This window comes from Limanda limanda, chromosome 7, assembly GCF_963576545.1.
Source record: "Limanda limanda chromosome 7, fLimLim1.1, whole genome shotgun sequence".
NCBI lineage: Eukaryota > Metazoa > Chordata > Actinopteri > Pleuronectiformes > Pleuronectidae > Limanda > Limanda limanda.
The window spans coordinates 3,534,128-3,549,611 of record NC_083642.1 but is presented as its reverse complement, the minus strand read 5'-3'; the positions used below and the strand labels follow the sequence as shown (position 1 = coordinate 3,549,611).

Here is a 15,484-nt window from a genome sequence, read left to right as displayed (position 1 = left end):
CTTTTCTCTCCCTTTATTTGAAATGTTTCAGTTGAATGTTTTAAATTGGTATAAAAGGGAAATAAATATTTAAAAAAATTTGAGAATAATAATCAGGATTAAAATATTGTAATCCCATTAAATCCTGAGTCAAGTCAGATTTTTATTCATTTCATTGTATTTGTCTCCATTAAATAATTTAAGTCTCATAAATCGGAATCTAAAAAATAAAGAAATCAATTTAGCAAAACTCATAAATATTCTTTACATTATTTTCCCATTATGATTCGTGTTACGTCATTTTCTTTCGGTTTTCTGTTTCTCACTTATTCATGAAAGTAGTCGCGAGGGTTTCGGTCGCGCAATGAATCATGGGAAGTCCCGGCTCAGGTGTCTACCCGCGGGGACCAGTCTCCTCGCGTCAGAGTCTCGGAGCCTGTTTCCGGGTTCTTGTGTTCAGGTGCGTCGCTCCCTCCGGATCCTCCGCTGTTCCACCCGCTGCTCGAACCCGCTGTTCCACTGACCCGCTGGTCCACCCACCCGGTGCCGGTACCGAGACCCGGGGACAGAACCGGAAGCTCGGATCAAGGATCAGACTTCACACCGGAGGATTATTTCACTTTGAGGGGGACACCTGTCTCACCTCTATTCTCACCTGTCTCTGCTCACCTGTCTCTCCTCTCTCACCTGTCTCACCCGATTCACCTGTCTCACTTGTCTTCTCTCACCTGTAATCTCTCCTGTCTTCTCTCCTGTCTTCTCACCTGTCTCACCTGTCTCTCCTCTCTCATCTGTCTCACCTGTCTCTTCAGTTCACCTGTCTCTCCTGTCTTCTCACCTGTCTCACCTGTCTCATCTATGGCGGATCAGCCGTAACAAACTTTTAAAAAAGCACGAACCTAGAACGAGCGGAACCAGCGGACTGTGACGTCATGGATTTCCTGGACTCGGGACAGAAGTTCAGTCCGACCCGGGTGAGTGTCTCCCGGTGACGTCACCGCTCTCTCTCTCAGTATCACAGAAACTAAACAGAGACTTTATCTGTCAATCAAAGATCAACATGTGGAGAATAACAACAACAGGACTTCTTATCAAACTGGTTTCCACTGTAGTGTTCCATTGAAACATATATTATACATTTATATATATGTAATAATATATATGTTATATATATTATTTCCAGTCTATCTGTGCACCACCACCTGCTCCTCAGAAGAGAGAGAGCTCAACACACTGCAGATTGAGAGAACTCGTGTTGTAGTTTGATGTGTGAGACTCCAGTGACATCACAGATCTGCAGGTTGAATTCACCATGAGTTCACGTCTCACTGCAGGAGGTTCGAACAGGCGCTGGAGATTTGATAAGAAAGTCAATGTTGACATGGCGGCCATTTTCCTCTGCTATCACGCTGAGGGCGGGAAACTTCGGTTCTATTCTCACCACAGTAAATAATAAGTGTTGGGATCGAGGTTTCAAACCACAGAGTGTAAATACACATGATGTGACTTCCAGTAAGTGAAACCACATCATGGGACTGAGGCTTCATGATGGACAGCTGAGACCGGCTCCTGATTGGTCAGTTCTGAGGGCAGCGTTCACCCTGAGATGTTTCAGCTTCATGTGCACAACGCGTGGAAACGTGTCGGCCATCTTATTTTTACTTGTGTCCGTGGTTACAACCTGTTAAAGACTTATTTGGTTGATTTAGAACAAAGACGGGAAGAAGAGGAATCTGTGTCAAAGTGAAAATAATCTAATATAGAAATGTGAGAGTTTAGCATCAGAGCTGAGAAGCTTTTATTATTTCATGTCACAGTCAAAAGCAACAGATTCTAACATTCAAGAAGAATCGACAAATGTTCTTTCCATTTTTGATTGAATTTGATCAATTCACCATAAATTTGTCTCACAATCGATTTATTGATTAATGTAAAATCTGCTGCTTGGTTCACTCCTCTGCTTCAGTTTCAGATCAGAAACGTGTCACAGGGCGTGGATGTTCTTTATAAATCTGATTCTCTAGGAGGAGGCAGGACATGACAGGGATCAGCCGTGAAAACATTCCTATCACACACACACACCACACACACACACACACACACACACACACACACACACACACACACACACACACACACAGAAACACACACACACACACACACACACAGACACACACCCTGCCACACCGAGTCAAACAGGTTCTCAGATTTTTTCAGCATCGTGAGTTCCTTAGAGCAGCATGTTGTCGTCTGTCGAGCAGCGTGAAGGGTCAGTTCACTCCAATGGTACACAAACAGAACAGATAACACACAAAACACACTAAACACACAGTAATTAACTGAGTTAGTACTTAGTAGTAGAAGTATATAAATAAAATCCTATAAGATAAAGAGAGAACCATGGTTTTATTAAGTTTCTCAGTTTAATCCACCAGGAAACGTCTTGACTCTGACGAGAGCGTCTTCTCTTTCAGTTTTTTGTAGCGTCCAACAACAGCAGCGATGTTTTCACAGTAGAAACCAGAGAGCTTATCTGTCTGTCCCGTCCCCCCCCCTCTTATGTGTGAGCAGGACATCGACTGGGACACGACTCACCAGTTCCTTCCGGCCGCCGACAACAAGCATCTGGAGAAGAAACCCGGACGCAGGAGGACGCTGTGGGTCGGACTCGGCCTCGTGATCGCAGCCGCCGCCATGTCCCTGGTGACCGGCCTGCTGGTGTGGCACTTCCACTGTGAGCTCAACTCTCTCTGTCTGTACTGTCTGTAGTGTCTGTACTGTCTGTACTGTCTTTGCTGTCTGTGCTGTCTGTACTGTCTGTACTGTCTGTACTGTCTGTACTGTCTGTGCTGTCTGTACTGTCTGTACTGTCTGTACTGTCTGTACTGTCTGTGCTGTCTGTACTGTCTGTGCTGTCTGTACTGTCTGTGCTGTCTGTACTGTCTGTACTGTCTGTACTGTCTGTACTGTCTGTGCTGTCTGTGCTGTCTGTGCTGTCTGTACTGTCTGTACTGTCTCTACTGTCTGTGCTGTCTCTACTGTCTGTTCTGTCTGTGCTGTCTCTACTGTCTGTGCTGTCTCTACTGTCTGTGCTGTCTGTACTGTCTGTACTGTCTCTACTGTCTGTGCTGTCTCTACTGTCTGTACTGTCTGTACTGTCTGTGCTGTCTCTACTGTCTGTACTGTCTGTACTGTCTGTACTGTCTGTGCTGTCTGTACTGTCTGTGCTGTCTGTACTGTCTGTGCTGTCTGTACTGTCTGTACTGTCTGTGCTGTCTGTACTGTCTGTACTGTCTCTACTGTCTGTACTGTCTGTGCTGTCTGTACTGTCTGTGCTGTCTCTACTGTCTGTACTGTCTGTGCTGTCTCTACTGTCTGTACTGTCTGTGCTGTCTGTACTGTCTGTGCTGTCTGTACTGTCTGTGCTGTCTGTACTGTCTGTACTGTCTCTACTGTCTGTACTGTCTGTGCTGTCTCTACTGTCTGTACTGTCTGTGCTGTCTGTACTGTCTGTGCTGTCTCTACTGTCTGTACTGTCTCTACTGTCTGTACTGTCTGTGCTGTCTGTGCTGTCAGGGGTTAGACAGGTGGACAGGTTTGACCTCGAGTGGAGACGGTAGAACAAGCTGCACTATTCATAATTTAGCAGAGAGAAATCAACAGTTCACACAGAGACACAGTTTTTAAGCTTATATAGATTGTTCTTTACTTCTCCTTCTTTGTGAAACTTTATTTTGAAAGGTTTGCGTTATTTAGAATATTTGCGTTGTTAATTTATTAGTGTGATTGAAGTAGAACACCTTGAATGGTGAAGTATATGGCTGATGAATGTGGTCCAGATGTTCGGACTCTCACCTGCGTGGTCTGTGTCCCTCAGTACGAAGCGACGTCCGAATGAAGCGAGTCTACATCGGCTCCATGGGGATCCGGGACCAGAACTTCCTGCCGGAGTACGAAGATCCCGACAGTCCACAGTTCTCTAGCCTGGCCACTCTAGTCAGCCAACAGGTGAGATCTCCCACAGCCCCAGTGCATCATGGGAGTTCTCCCTTCTGCTTCCTCTGCTTCTGGACTGATGACCTGTGACCTTTTGTCTGTTTCAGCTGAAGCTGATTTATTCTAAAAACTCGGTTCTGACCAAATACTTCCAAGGTTCCTCGGTCCAGGCCTTCAGGTACGAGTCCCAGGTTTCATCTCATAGAACGTTTGAGCCCTACGCACTAAAGACTAACCCTGACCTCTGCTCCTCAGTGAGGGCGACAGCGGCAGCGACAGCCTGGTGGCGTACTACGAGTCTGAGTTCGATATCCCCGTCCCCCAGGAGGCGTCGCTGGACGAGGCCATCAAGTCCCTGGAGCCGACGGCAGGAAGTCGGCACGGACGGATTCTCCTGAAACCCGTCGACGCTCTGAGCGTCAACAGCGTCTCCTCACGAGGTCAAAGTTCACATCCAACACACAACACCATGTCTGTAGAGGATTGTTGTTTATTTATTAATCAGTTCTAACAATGTGACGACAAACTTCAACAAAGACAAAAACAGTTTCATGTGAAACGCAACACGAGTTTTTAAGAATTGTTATCGTCTGTTTGACCAAAGATTCTTTCTCCAGGTATTTATTCTCAGTTTGATTTGTTCTTTAAACAATCAAACTGAAAAAATGTTCTTCACAAAATGTTAAATTTAATAATCGATTGTTTCCTGTTCATCTTCTCACAGCCATCGATCCACGTATGTCCAGGTCGTCGTTACTTGGTAAGAAATTAAAATCCTTGTTCATGGGAGTTATGTATTTTTCCTCTTTTCAAGCTTTAACTTTTAAGTTTTATTGAAGGGTTTCATATTCATCAATAGTTTAGAATTACAAATCAAAAGCTTTTCAGAAATCTGCTTCTCAATGTTCTCCGCCTATGTAGTATTTGATTCACAGTGTTTAATATCTGGACTTTGTTCTTTTATTCTCAGAGAGGAAGTCCTACAACATCCATGTGAGCAAGGGGGGGGTCCTCCGGTCTCCAGGGTTCCCGGACTCCTCCTACCCCCCCAACGTGTACCTGCAGTGGCGTCTCCGGGCCGACCCCGGCCACCGGGTCCAGCTGGACTTCCACACGCTGATCCTGGAGGACGACTGTCAGCAGGACTTCATCAAGATCTACGACTCGCTGGCGCCGATCGAACATCGCTCGCTGACAGAGTGAGAAGCTGCTGAACCTCGACCAAACTGAAACCACCTGAGAGCAGCTGGTTCACAGAGGGAGACACAACCACAGATATGAACACTAGATATCTCGGCCGCGTTGCCGGCCAACGGAGACGAACGTCACCACATGGCGGCCATCTTGTTGCGGGAGGCTCTCTCACCCATAACATTGTGTTGGTAGTGGTAAATAACCATAACTTGCTCAATTTTCAACCGATTGTGAAACGGTCTGGTTTGTTATAAACGTCAGAGATGTAGATATGACACTGTGTACTTATGAATAATTATGTTATTTTCTAAAAAAAAAAAATAATTTATGAGACCGTTTCAAAATCTGTTGAAAATTGAGCAAGTTATGGTTATTTACTACTACCAACACAATGTTATGGGTGAGAGAGCCTCCCGCAACAAGATGGCCGCCATGTGGTGACGTCCGGCTCCGTCGAGCGAGATATCTAGTCTTTATATATATCTATGGACACAACGTTCAAACTTAACTTAAACTCGCACTTGTACCAAATGTTGTCTTGTGACTTATCCAGTGCATCATGTTATCATCAAATGAATCTGGAACAAGCTAATCTCAGCTCATGCCTTGTGATTGATAGTTTGAGGAAACATCAATCATTCAATCAATCAAATTTTATTGGTAAAGCCCATATTCACAAATCACAATTCGTCTCATAGGGCTTTAACATGGTGAGACATCCTCTGTCCTAAACCCTCAGCAAGAGTCAGGACAAACTACTAAAAACACTTTTAACAGGTAAAAATAGGTAGAAACCTCAGAGAGACACATGTGAAGATCCGTCTCCAAGGACGGACACAAGTGCAACAGATGTCAAGTATAGGAAATTAAAGTTCAGTTTTTAGCAGCATCGATGAGGGTAAACATTTTGAAGTTCAATACTATATGTCAAGGAGTCCTGCTGCATCATAGTCTCTGGTCAGCAGCAAGATCATGATCCAGCATCAAGACCAGATCCACTATAGTCCACATTCAGTGTCCACTACCGCCAGTTAGGAAGAAACATACCTGTGTCTCTCTCGTGTCTGAGGACGTCTCTCAGTGGACACACAGGGACTGACGCTGTGTGTGTCTGTGTGTGTCCTCTCTCCAGACAGTGTGGTTACCCTCACGGCTCTCTCTCCTTCCTGTCCTCTGGAAACGTCATGCTGCTGACGCTGGTCACCAACGAGGAGAAGAACTTCCCCGGCTTCAGAGCAAACTTCTCCCAGATTCCTCTGACGGCACAAAGTACGACAGGAGACACACGACAGTTAATACACAGATCAGAGGTGTTGAGGAGAATAACGAGTCTTAAACATGGAGGAAGAATGAGGATGAAAATGTGCAACTCTTCTCAAATTGTCAAATTATTGATATCATATAAAATACTTATTTTATTCTACTGATAATTGCTCCGTAGATAATTTATACACATTTACAAATTCCTGTGAAATAAAACATTTAGTTGGTTGAGTTGATGTGATTCCCCTTAAAAATGAAACCATCACATGATCTCTTGATTATAATTGATTGAAACTTAATCAGGGAATAAAAACCATGATCTGCCTCACATCTTGTCAAACTGAATAATCTTAGATTTAAGGCTCTTGGAAATTAGAAATAAGTTGAATATTAATGTGTTTTCCTATGTGTGAGAACATTTTTTACTTAAATTTAAACTTGAGATTTTTATACAACACCAACGCCTCAAAATCCAGATTTTTATTTCAGAGTACTAAACCTCTTGAGGCCATCTTTTGTTGCTCATGACATTATTGCAGTGTCATCTCTGACCCCTGACCTCTGTGTTATTAATAATCAGTTAGAAATATCCGAAATGTGTGAACTGTTTGTGTGTTTGTGCAGAATGTGGAGGAACCCTGAGCGGAGACAAAGGCTCCATCTCTTCACCTTTCTTCCCCTCAAACTATCCTCCCAAAACCTCCTGTGTCTGGAACATTGAGGTAAGTTGTGCTTGTGTCCTCTGGGGGGGGAGTAAGAAATGTCTTAGATGCATGTAAATGTTTTTTAATCCACTGGAGAGCAGGGATCCGATAAGGAGATTACGTTTTATACTTTTTTATGTTTCTAAAGCACCGGTGGGTATTTGAGGGCTGATGTTGGTGATAAAGAACAGAGCAGGAGCTGAGGCCTTCTCTCTCTCTCTCTCTCTCTCTCTCTCTCTCTCTCTCTCTCTCTCTCTCTCTCTCTCTCTCTCTCTCTCTCTCTCTCTCTCTCTCTCTCTCTCTCTCTCTCTCTCTCTCTCTCTCCTACATTGTTATATTTAATCACTATTTCCTCAGATGAAGTGAAAACGAGTCACGTGAAGATGTTTGTTTTGCGTATTTTCGCTCTTATTTTCCGTCTTGTCTCAGTTTCCCTTGAACAAGCAAACAGCTGAATTAGTTGCAAACTGTTAAAATCGATTAGAATCGTTAACTGGATTAGTTGCTGCAGCTCTGTTGTGCTGACACATGGTTTTGTTGACCTCGTCTGTCACTGTCTCTTCTTCAGGTCCCGGTGGAGAAGTTTGTGAAGGTTCAGTTCAGCAAGTTCCTCCTGGGAAATCAAAGCGACCAGTGTCCTGACGATTATGTTAAAGTCGACGATAAAAGGTCAGCAGCTTCGCTCCCTCTGGGTTTGTTCTACGACTTCCTGCTCCTGCTTCTCTCTCCTTTCTCGTCTTCGTCCCACAACCTCTCATGTTCAGCTCAGGACCTGCTGGCTTGCATGTGATTTAGATGCTTGTTCTGTGACTTGAGAAACGACTTGAAAACTGAGATTTAGAGACTTTGATGTGACGGGCAGATCAAGGGACAGATGATGAATAAGATTCGCCAGGAGAAGTTTAAGATCAACAAGGTGAAGACCAAGAAGTCAACCTCCAGCCGAAGACTGAAGACATTAAACTTGGGACTCAGCTTTTTTCTGAATTGCGATGACCTCTCATGACCTTGAGTCTGACCCGACCTGAGACTGGAGACCTGCTGACTTCTGTACATCCCTGTTTCACCCACATGTTGTCATGTCCACGTACCTGAACGCATCCTTTGTCTCTGTGTGTTGTAGGTTGTGCGGCAGGAAGTTAAAAAACACAGTCATCACCAGCCAGAGCAACACGATGACCATCAAGTTCAACTCGGACTCGTCCTACGTGGATCAGGGTTTCACTGCCGAGTACGAAGCCTTCGTCCCGAACAATCGTAAGAATCTCTTCTTTTAGTTTTAGTTTACGTGTCTCAACTGTACCTCCAGTTTCAGAATCAATCACTTCTTCTTTCGCTGTCTGATTGTTGATCAGCTTGTCCGGGGAGATTCCAGTGCACCAACAACCTGTGCATCAACAAGACGCTGCAGTGCGACGGCTGGAACGACTGCGGAGACGCCAGCGACGAGGACAACTGTGGTGAGTCCGAGCCCTGAACCTTCAGACCTGTGCTGGAATGTGTTGTTCTATATGAAAAGAGTTTATTATATAAGATCTGGTTGTTTCACCTGCTGCTGTAAGAACTCTGTTTAGCACCAAATGTAGATTAATCACCTCTGGAAAAAGTCCAGAAAGTATGAAGAGATGCTAACACACTGTTGTCGTCTGTGTGTGTCTGTGTGTGTCTGTGCTCAGTGTGCGATGCGGCTCAGATGAAGTGTAACAACGGACGCTGTAAACCCCGGTTCTGGGAATGTGACGGCACGGACGACTGTGGCGACCGGACGGATGAAGAAAACTGTGGTGCGTTCAAGTGACGGCTGAAAAAATCCAACTTCCAGAAACTGAATTTATTAAACATTGAATTTAAATAGTGAACCGTAGTAAAGTGAAGTTCATTGTATTCCAGGTTGTAATCAGATTCCTCTCTGACGATCTCACTGCTGTGATGTTTCTGTGTCTTTGTAGAAAAGTGTAAAGCAGGAGAGTTTTCCTGCAGAAACGGAAACTGCGTCCCAGAGAAGTTAAAGTGCAACGGAGAAGACGATTGTTCCGACGGATCGGACGAGTCCAAATGTGAAAAATGTAAGAAGACGCCAGATTCCTCAAACAGCTCCACTCACTCACACACAATGACAAACAAGAGTTGGGCAACATGTTCAGCTCAACGCCCATTTCAGTGTCTGTACTGACGATGTGCACCCCCTGTTGTTCAGCCCTGGTACTGCAGCAGTGTTCAGCGTTCACCTTCCGCTGCAAGAACGGACGCTGCATCAGCAAACTGAACCCGGAGTGTGACGAGGAGCAGGACTGTGAGGACGGATCGGACGAGGACAACTGTCGTACGTCTCGAACTCAGAAAGAAAACAGCTGATCTCAGCGATGTGATGTCACCGCTAACGTCCCCGGGTTTGTCTCCGTGTCTTTCAGAGTGCGGGACCAGGCCGTACAGGAGCTCGCGCATCGTAGGAGGTCAGATGTCGCGGGAGGGGGAGTGGCCGTGGCAGGTCAGCCTCCACATCAAGGGCAAAGGTCACGTGTGCGGCGCCTCCGTGTTGAATCAGCGCTGGCTGCTGACCGCCGCTCACTGCGTCCAGGACGCCGGATCAAACCTGTAGGAGCCTCGGCCATGAAGTGTCACAGCTGGTTTCTGACCACTTCACACTGACCTTCATCTTCAAACATCGTGTTCAGCTCTGACCTCAGGTGTGTGTGTGTGTGTGTTGCTGCAGGTACTCTCAGCCTGACCAATGGGAGGCCATGCTGGGTCTGCACGTGCAGAGTCAGACCAATGAGTGGACCGTGAGGAGGAACATAAAGAGGATCATCGCCCACGCCGACTATAACTACATGACCTACAACAACGACATCGCCCTGATGGAGCTGAGCGAGGACGTCACCCTCAACCAGAACATCTGGCCCATCTGCCTCCCCTCCATCACCCACGACTTCCCAGGAGGCCAAGTGGCGTGGATCACCGGCTGGGGCGCCACCAGAGAGGGAGGTAAGCAGCGTAACAGCCAACAGCCTCAACACAATCAGACTTAGAACCAGCAGCTTGGTGAGAGTGAGTCTGATGTGTGAGTGTGAACAAGGAGAAAGTTTCCTCCTTCTCTCCCTGAGCGTTAAAACAGTTAAAACATGAAGAATTCTAAACACCACCCACTCTTGGCTGATTGACAGGTGATGGTGGCAAAGTGACAGAAGCCACAGAAAGAGACATATTAATAAAACTATAAGAAACAATTATAAATCTTTAATTAAAACTGTTGTGAGACAATTTATTAAGTATTTCACTCACTGCTCAGATTTAAATCTCTGGTCTGATTCCTGCAGGAATAATAATCTTAATTTAATCTACTTAATATTCCAGCTCTTCTGGGATCTGTTTAATTTACTCAAATAAATAATGATTATTTTTATATATATATTTAGCTAAAAACATGGTGATATGTAATTAACTATTCTACATCTGTTCTGCTCACAGTTAACAGTGTATGTACACAGATAAAGGTAATTAAATATTTCTAGTAGTTGAATCTTTTCATAAATATTAAAATCAGTAGTTTGTGTGTCTTCTTCAATCTGAAGTCCAACGTGTTTGAGCTCTGACATCTAGTGGTAAAGTTGTGTATTACATGAAACCTCATGGCAGCAGGTGAGTGATGATCCTTGAGGTTTAGATTTTAAACAGATTCTGGTGTTTGGTGTCTGTCACACAAACGTGATCCTGATTCTTTTATTTAATGCAGGAGCAGCAGATATTAAAACCTGGAGCTGAAAACGTGTCTTTGCTCAGAATCTGTGTCTCGTCCTCCAGGTTCGGTTGCGATGATCCTGCAGAAGGCCGAGGTTCGGATCATCAACGGCACCGTGTGTAAGAACCTGATGATCGACGAGATCTCGGACGGGATGCTGTGTGCCGGAGTCCTCAAAGGGGGCGTGGACGCCTGCCAGGTAGGAACCAATCACGTGATTCCATTACACACCATCAAAACTGGACGTTTGAAAATAAGCCTGAGAGGCGGGGCTAGAGTTGCGTCTCCTCCTGACATCACTTCCTGAAACCTTCCTCTCTGACCTCTCAGGGCGACTCCGGGGGTCCGCTGTCCGTCACGGGCCCCAGTGGGCGGGTCTTCCTGGCCGGAGTGGTGAGCTGGGGCGACGGCTGCGCTCGCAGGAACAAACCTGGCGTCTACACCCGAATCACCAAATACCGTGGCTGGATAAAGGAGAAGAGCGGCGTGTAGCCGCCGAGCTGCAGACGGGCTCAGGTGCTCTCCGGCTGCAGGTGAATGTTCACTCTGATGGTTTTTATTCTTCTGGTTTCAAATATATGAACTGTTAAATGATTCATATTCACAACAGAAGAAAAAAACATCATTCAGTGAAACGACTAACATGTGCGACCATGTTGTAAACCAGGGAGGTTTCAGGTGAATGTTTTGTTATGAATTTATGTTTCGTGTTTTTTTTTTTTTGATTGATGGAACATTTGTCTGTTCCTTTTGAAACTCACTGTTTGTAAATAATGATTTTAGCATAATTACTTCCTTTTACACTTTAGTGTCAGAATTCTTATAAATTGTGAGAATCCCACCAATGGATTTGGATGATTCATCACATTCCAAATTATTCTTAAACTTTTAAATCATGCTAAATAATCAATTAATGTAATGAAATTGTTTAATGAAACCTCAGTGAAGGGGGGGGGATCGTCCTGGGTCTCTGATGATTCACACAACGGAGATTAAATACCAGATTTCATCCAAAGTTTTTACATAATATCGATAATCAGGAGCAAAAAAGTTAAAACATATTTAAATTACTACTTTAATGTTCTCTTAAAAACTCTCTTTATTGTTTTCTATGATAAAGATGCTGATTCTTCACAGCAAAAAAAAAGTTAAAAAATATATTTTTTAAATCTATTAGATAGAATTTGTATTAATCGATATTTACTAGATAGGAATGTGAATCCAACGTGATTCCCTTAAGTGTTTTTATTGTTGTTATCCAAAAACTTTTCTATTTTTTTAACCTTTGAGCTGAAAAGCCTTGAAGCAGCTTGTTTTCATTACAGTTGTTGTTTATGTCCGTGTGTTTTTGCAGTGACATATTTCTGCTGATTGTATTTATTTGTACATTGTTGTAAAACAGCTGGTTTCACATCTGTCTTTGCTTTTATGGCGTGAAACACGACGTGTGGGCTGCGGAATTATGAGCAGTTTAAAAACAGGATTAAAGAATTGGATTTGTTTTCTCAGGGTGTTCATTTCTCTGCAGTGGCATGTACTCACCAGCAGAGGGAGCTCTCGTGTGACTCTTTATTCTTTGGGCCTGATTAAGTTGTAGTTTAATTTTGTTGGAATTAGAAATCATTAATTCAAATTCAAGATTTAACAGATAGACGTAGGTGAAGTAAATCCAATGAATCTTGAGTCACAAATACTTGTATGAAGGTTAATTTATACAAAGTTCATGTTATTTTTTTATGGAATTTAACGTTTCACATTTTTTGGGATTAACTGACAAAACTCAAACAATAAAACAATTTACAAACTAAATGAATTTGTTCTGATCTCGTGTCTTTGAGTAACTGGAAAATGAACTGATACACAGCAAGTCAACGTTAAACAAACTACACCCGAACTACACCTGAACTACACCCGAACTACAACAGAACAATACACAAACTACACCAGAACTACAACCGAACTACACCTGAACTACACCAGAACTACAACCGAACTACACCTGAACTACACCAGAACTACACCCAAACTACACCTGAACTACAACAGAACTACACCAGAACAACACCTGAACTACAACAGAACTACACCAGAACAACACCCGAACTACACCTGAACTTCACCCGAACTACACCAGAACTACACCTGAACTACACCAGAACTACAACAGAACTACAACCAAACTTCCACCAGAAGACAGCTGATATCAACATTGAGCAGCTGCACATGTCGGCTGTATCTAGGACAGAAGAGATAAACATCCGACTTCATGTGAAGATACGTGAGCTAAAAACATCCCGACAACGACATGTCCCTCAGTTAATATTTTCCATTCATCAATCAGACTTAATTTGTGGACAAAAGTAAAAATACAAAACTGATGTGAGAGAGAGAGTAGCTGCTAAACCGGAAAGTCTTGTTGACTCGTTTAATATTAGACTTGGCAGCTTTCAGCCGACTGTCCATCAAACATGAACAACATTCTCACGTTTTATCTTGACACGCCATCTTGAATCGCTGATCTGGGATTTTAGTTTCCTGTCCTGGACGTTTTGTGGAAGCTGGTGAAAGGAGAACCCACAGCAGCTGGTGTCTCATGCAGAAGGTTTGAAAGTAGCCTTGATGCATCAAGGAGACGAGAAGGTGAAACAACACAAACACCAACAGAGAAACATGAGCTGTTGACACGTTAAACACGTGACCACAGACTGGGACCTTCACACGCTCCACACGTCACATGTAGTCTGCTATGAAGTCACTAGAGGGCGCTGCTGCATCACTTCTTATTCCATCTAGCACCCAGTGACAATGAACAATGACACATGTATATTTATGATTACAAAATTACCATTTTGTGTATAAATGTCACATATATAATAAAACAAAGAACAAAAATGTGTTTGAATAAATGTAAAGTATTCAAACATTGATAGCATATTATTTTTATAAATATATATGACCAATACGAGTAATATATTCTTAACATTGAATTACTAAAGAAATACAATATATACTGTATGTTTTAGCTTTTTCTGATTTGTGTAAAGCTATGGACGTAAAAGATGAATAAATAAATATATAAACACGATCAGTGATTTCATATAAAGAGGATCAACTCCAAGTGGCCCAAACTGTGAACTACATTAAAATAAGACATGTTGTTTTCTGTTTTTTTTGTTAGAATTTCTCTCGACTATTCATACAGTGTGTTTCCATGGTAACAGTCACAAACAACGAAATAGAAGTTGAGTGAACATCAGAGTGGGAGCGCCCCCTGGTCTTTCTTTGTTATCTTTGCTTTATGCGTCACTGAATTTTCCAGAACAACATTTTCAATAAAGTCAAGGGCACAAAGAAAATGAAATCTAAAATTTAAACTGACATTAGAAAATTAGATTAGAATGTATTTAAAAGACTCTAAAAATACAAGATTTTAATATACAGTGAGGAACATGAATAAGTGATATATGATAGTAATCTTTTTTCTGTTAAATACAACAGTAAAATAATCCTTCACTGATCATTTTGTTGTTAAATTGTTTAGAAGATGAATGGACTCTCATCTCATTCTGTTCCTGACCCTCAAACCCTTCTTCCTCTTCTCTGCGGTCCAGCGTTCGTCTTTCTATTCTAACCTCGTGTTCCTTTCATCACACGGTCGGGTTGTGAACGTTCAGTTTGTGTTTCAGCAGCGACTCGTTTTCCGTCCTGCTGCTGAATTACCATAGAAACTAATGAGAAGGCTTCACAGGGGGAAACTGAAGTCAACAGCTGGAGTCGGCTCCGACTCTCGGGTCTCGTTCACTCTGTCGTTCTGCCTTCATTGGTCAGGAGGGAAATTTGCTTTGTAGACATTTAAGTTAAAACCATGTTCAGACGTTCAGAAGCTGAAATCGCACAACGCTCAAAGAATCACAACAGGCAAACGACAAAGAGCAATAAAAGGTACAAAATATAAATAAGTTACAGAAACACGAGAGGCTGCGTTATTAAAATGAAGAAAAACTCATTCCCGCCCTGACATGAACAAATGTAAGTCCTCAACCAAACAGTAAACATTTCACACAACACTTTTTCGTCTGTGGCTTTGTTGCTAGGCGACGGCTGCAACAGGGGGACAACCTGATGATGCAATAGGAAGACCGGACCCTCTCAGTTTGGTTCAACCTGACCTGGTCCACGTTGTGGTCCTGGTCCTCGGCTGAACTGAGACGCTCTTCTGAATTTGTGACGTTTGAAAGCCTCGAGTTTGACATGTTGTTCAGCACCATCTTATTTTCTGCAAACAGACGTAACCATATTTGGAGGAGCAGGGGGTGGAGCCTGACTGAGAGCTTGAGGACACACCATTGGACGATACTATCTGTCAATCACACTGTGGTATTCACCCCCCCCAACACATCCGGTGTTTTGTGGTCTGTCTGACTCTAATTGATCATAATCTACTAAATGAACATTGGCTGTTGAAGAAGACTTGAAACTAGAGACTGAGACATAAACTCCTTAATGTTTACTGACGTTATAAAGTGAGACGTAGAGTCACTTTCTATAGACTTCTATAGAAACTACCAGGGGAGTCGCCCCCTGCTGGTCAGCACACAGAAGACATGTT

The 15,484-nt window shown here is 43.3% G+C and overlaps 1 protein-coding gene across 2 annotated transcripts; it reads left to right on the top strand.

Annotated features, from left to right (window-relative positions):
• Positions 1-431: 431 nt before the first annotated feature.
• LOC133004928 (suppressor of tumorigenicity 14 protein homolog) lies at positions 432-12,655 on the top strand. Of its 2 annotated transcripts, none has more exons than XM_061074487.1 (19): positions 432-953; positions 2,551-2,713; positions 3,857-3,987; positions 4,083-4,153; positions 4,231-4,415; positions 4,700-4,735; positions 4,946-5,174; positions 6,302-6,438; positions 7,057-7,154; positions 7,705-7,805; positions 8,260-8,393; positions 8,492-8,596; positions 8,813-8,920; positions 9,086-9,202; positions 9,334-9,459; positions 9,548-9,731; positions 9,850-10,121; positions 10,938-11,074; positions 11,206-12,655. In XM_061074487.1, exons 1-19 carry the CDS (start codon positions 912-914, stop codon positions 11,365-11,367), a joined length of 2,538 nt encoding a protein of 845 aa, XP_060930470.1. In that variant the 5' UTR covers positions 432-911; the 3' UTR covers positions 11,368-12,655. The 2 variants fall into 2 exon arrangements, with proteins under 2 accessions (XP_060930470.1, XP_060930469.1); XM_061074486.1 differs by having other exon boundaries at positions 2,548-2,713.
• The last annotated feature ends 2,829 nt before the right edge of the window (positions 12,656-15,484 follow it).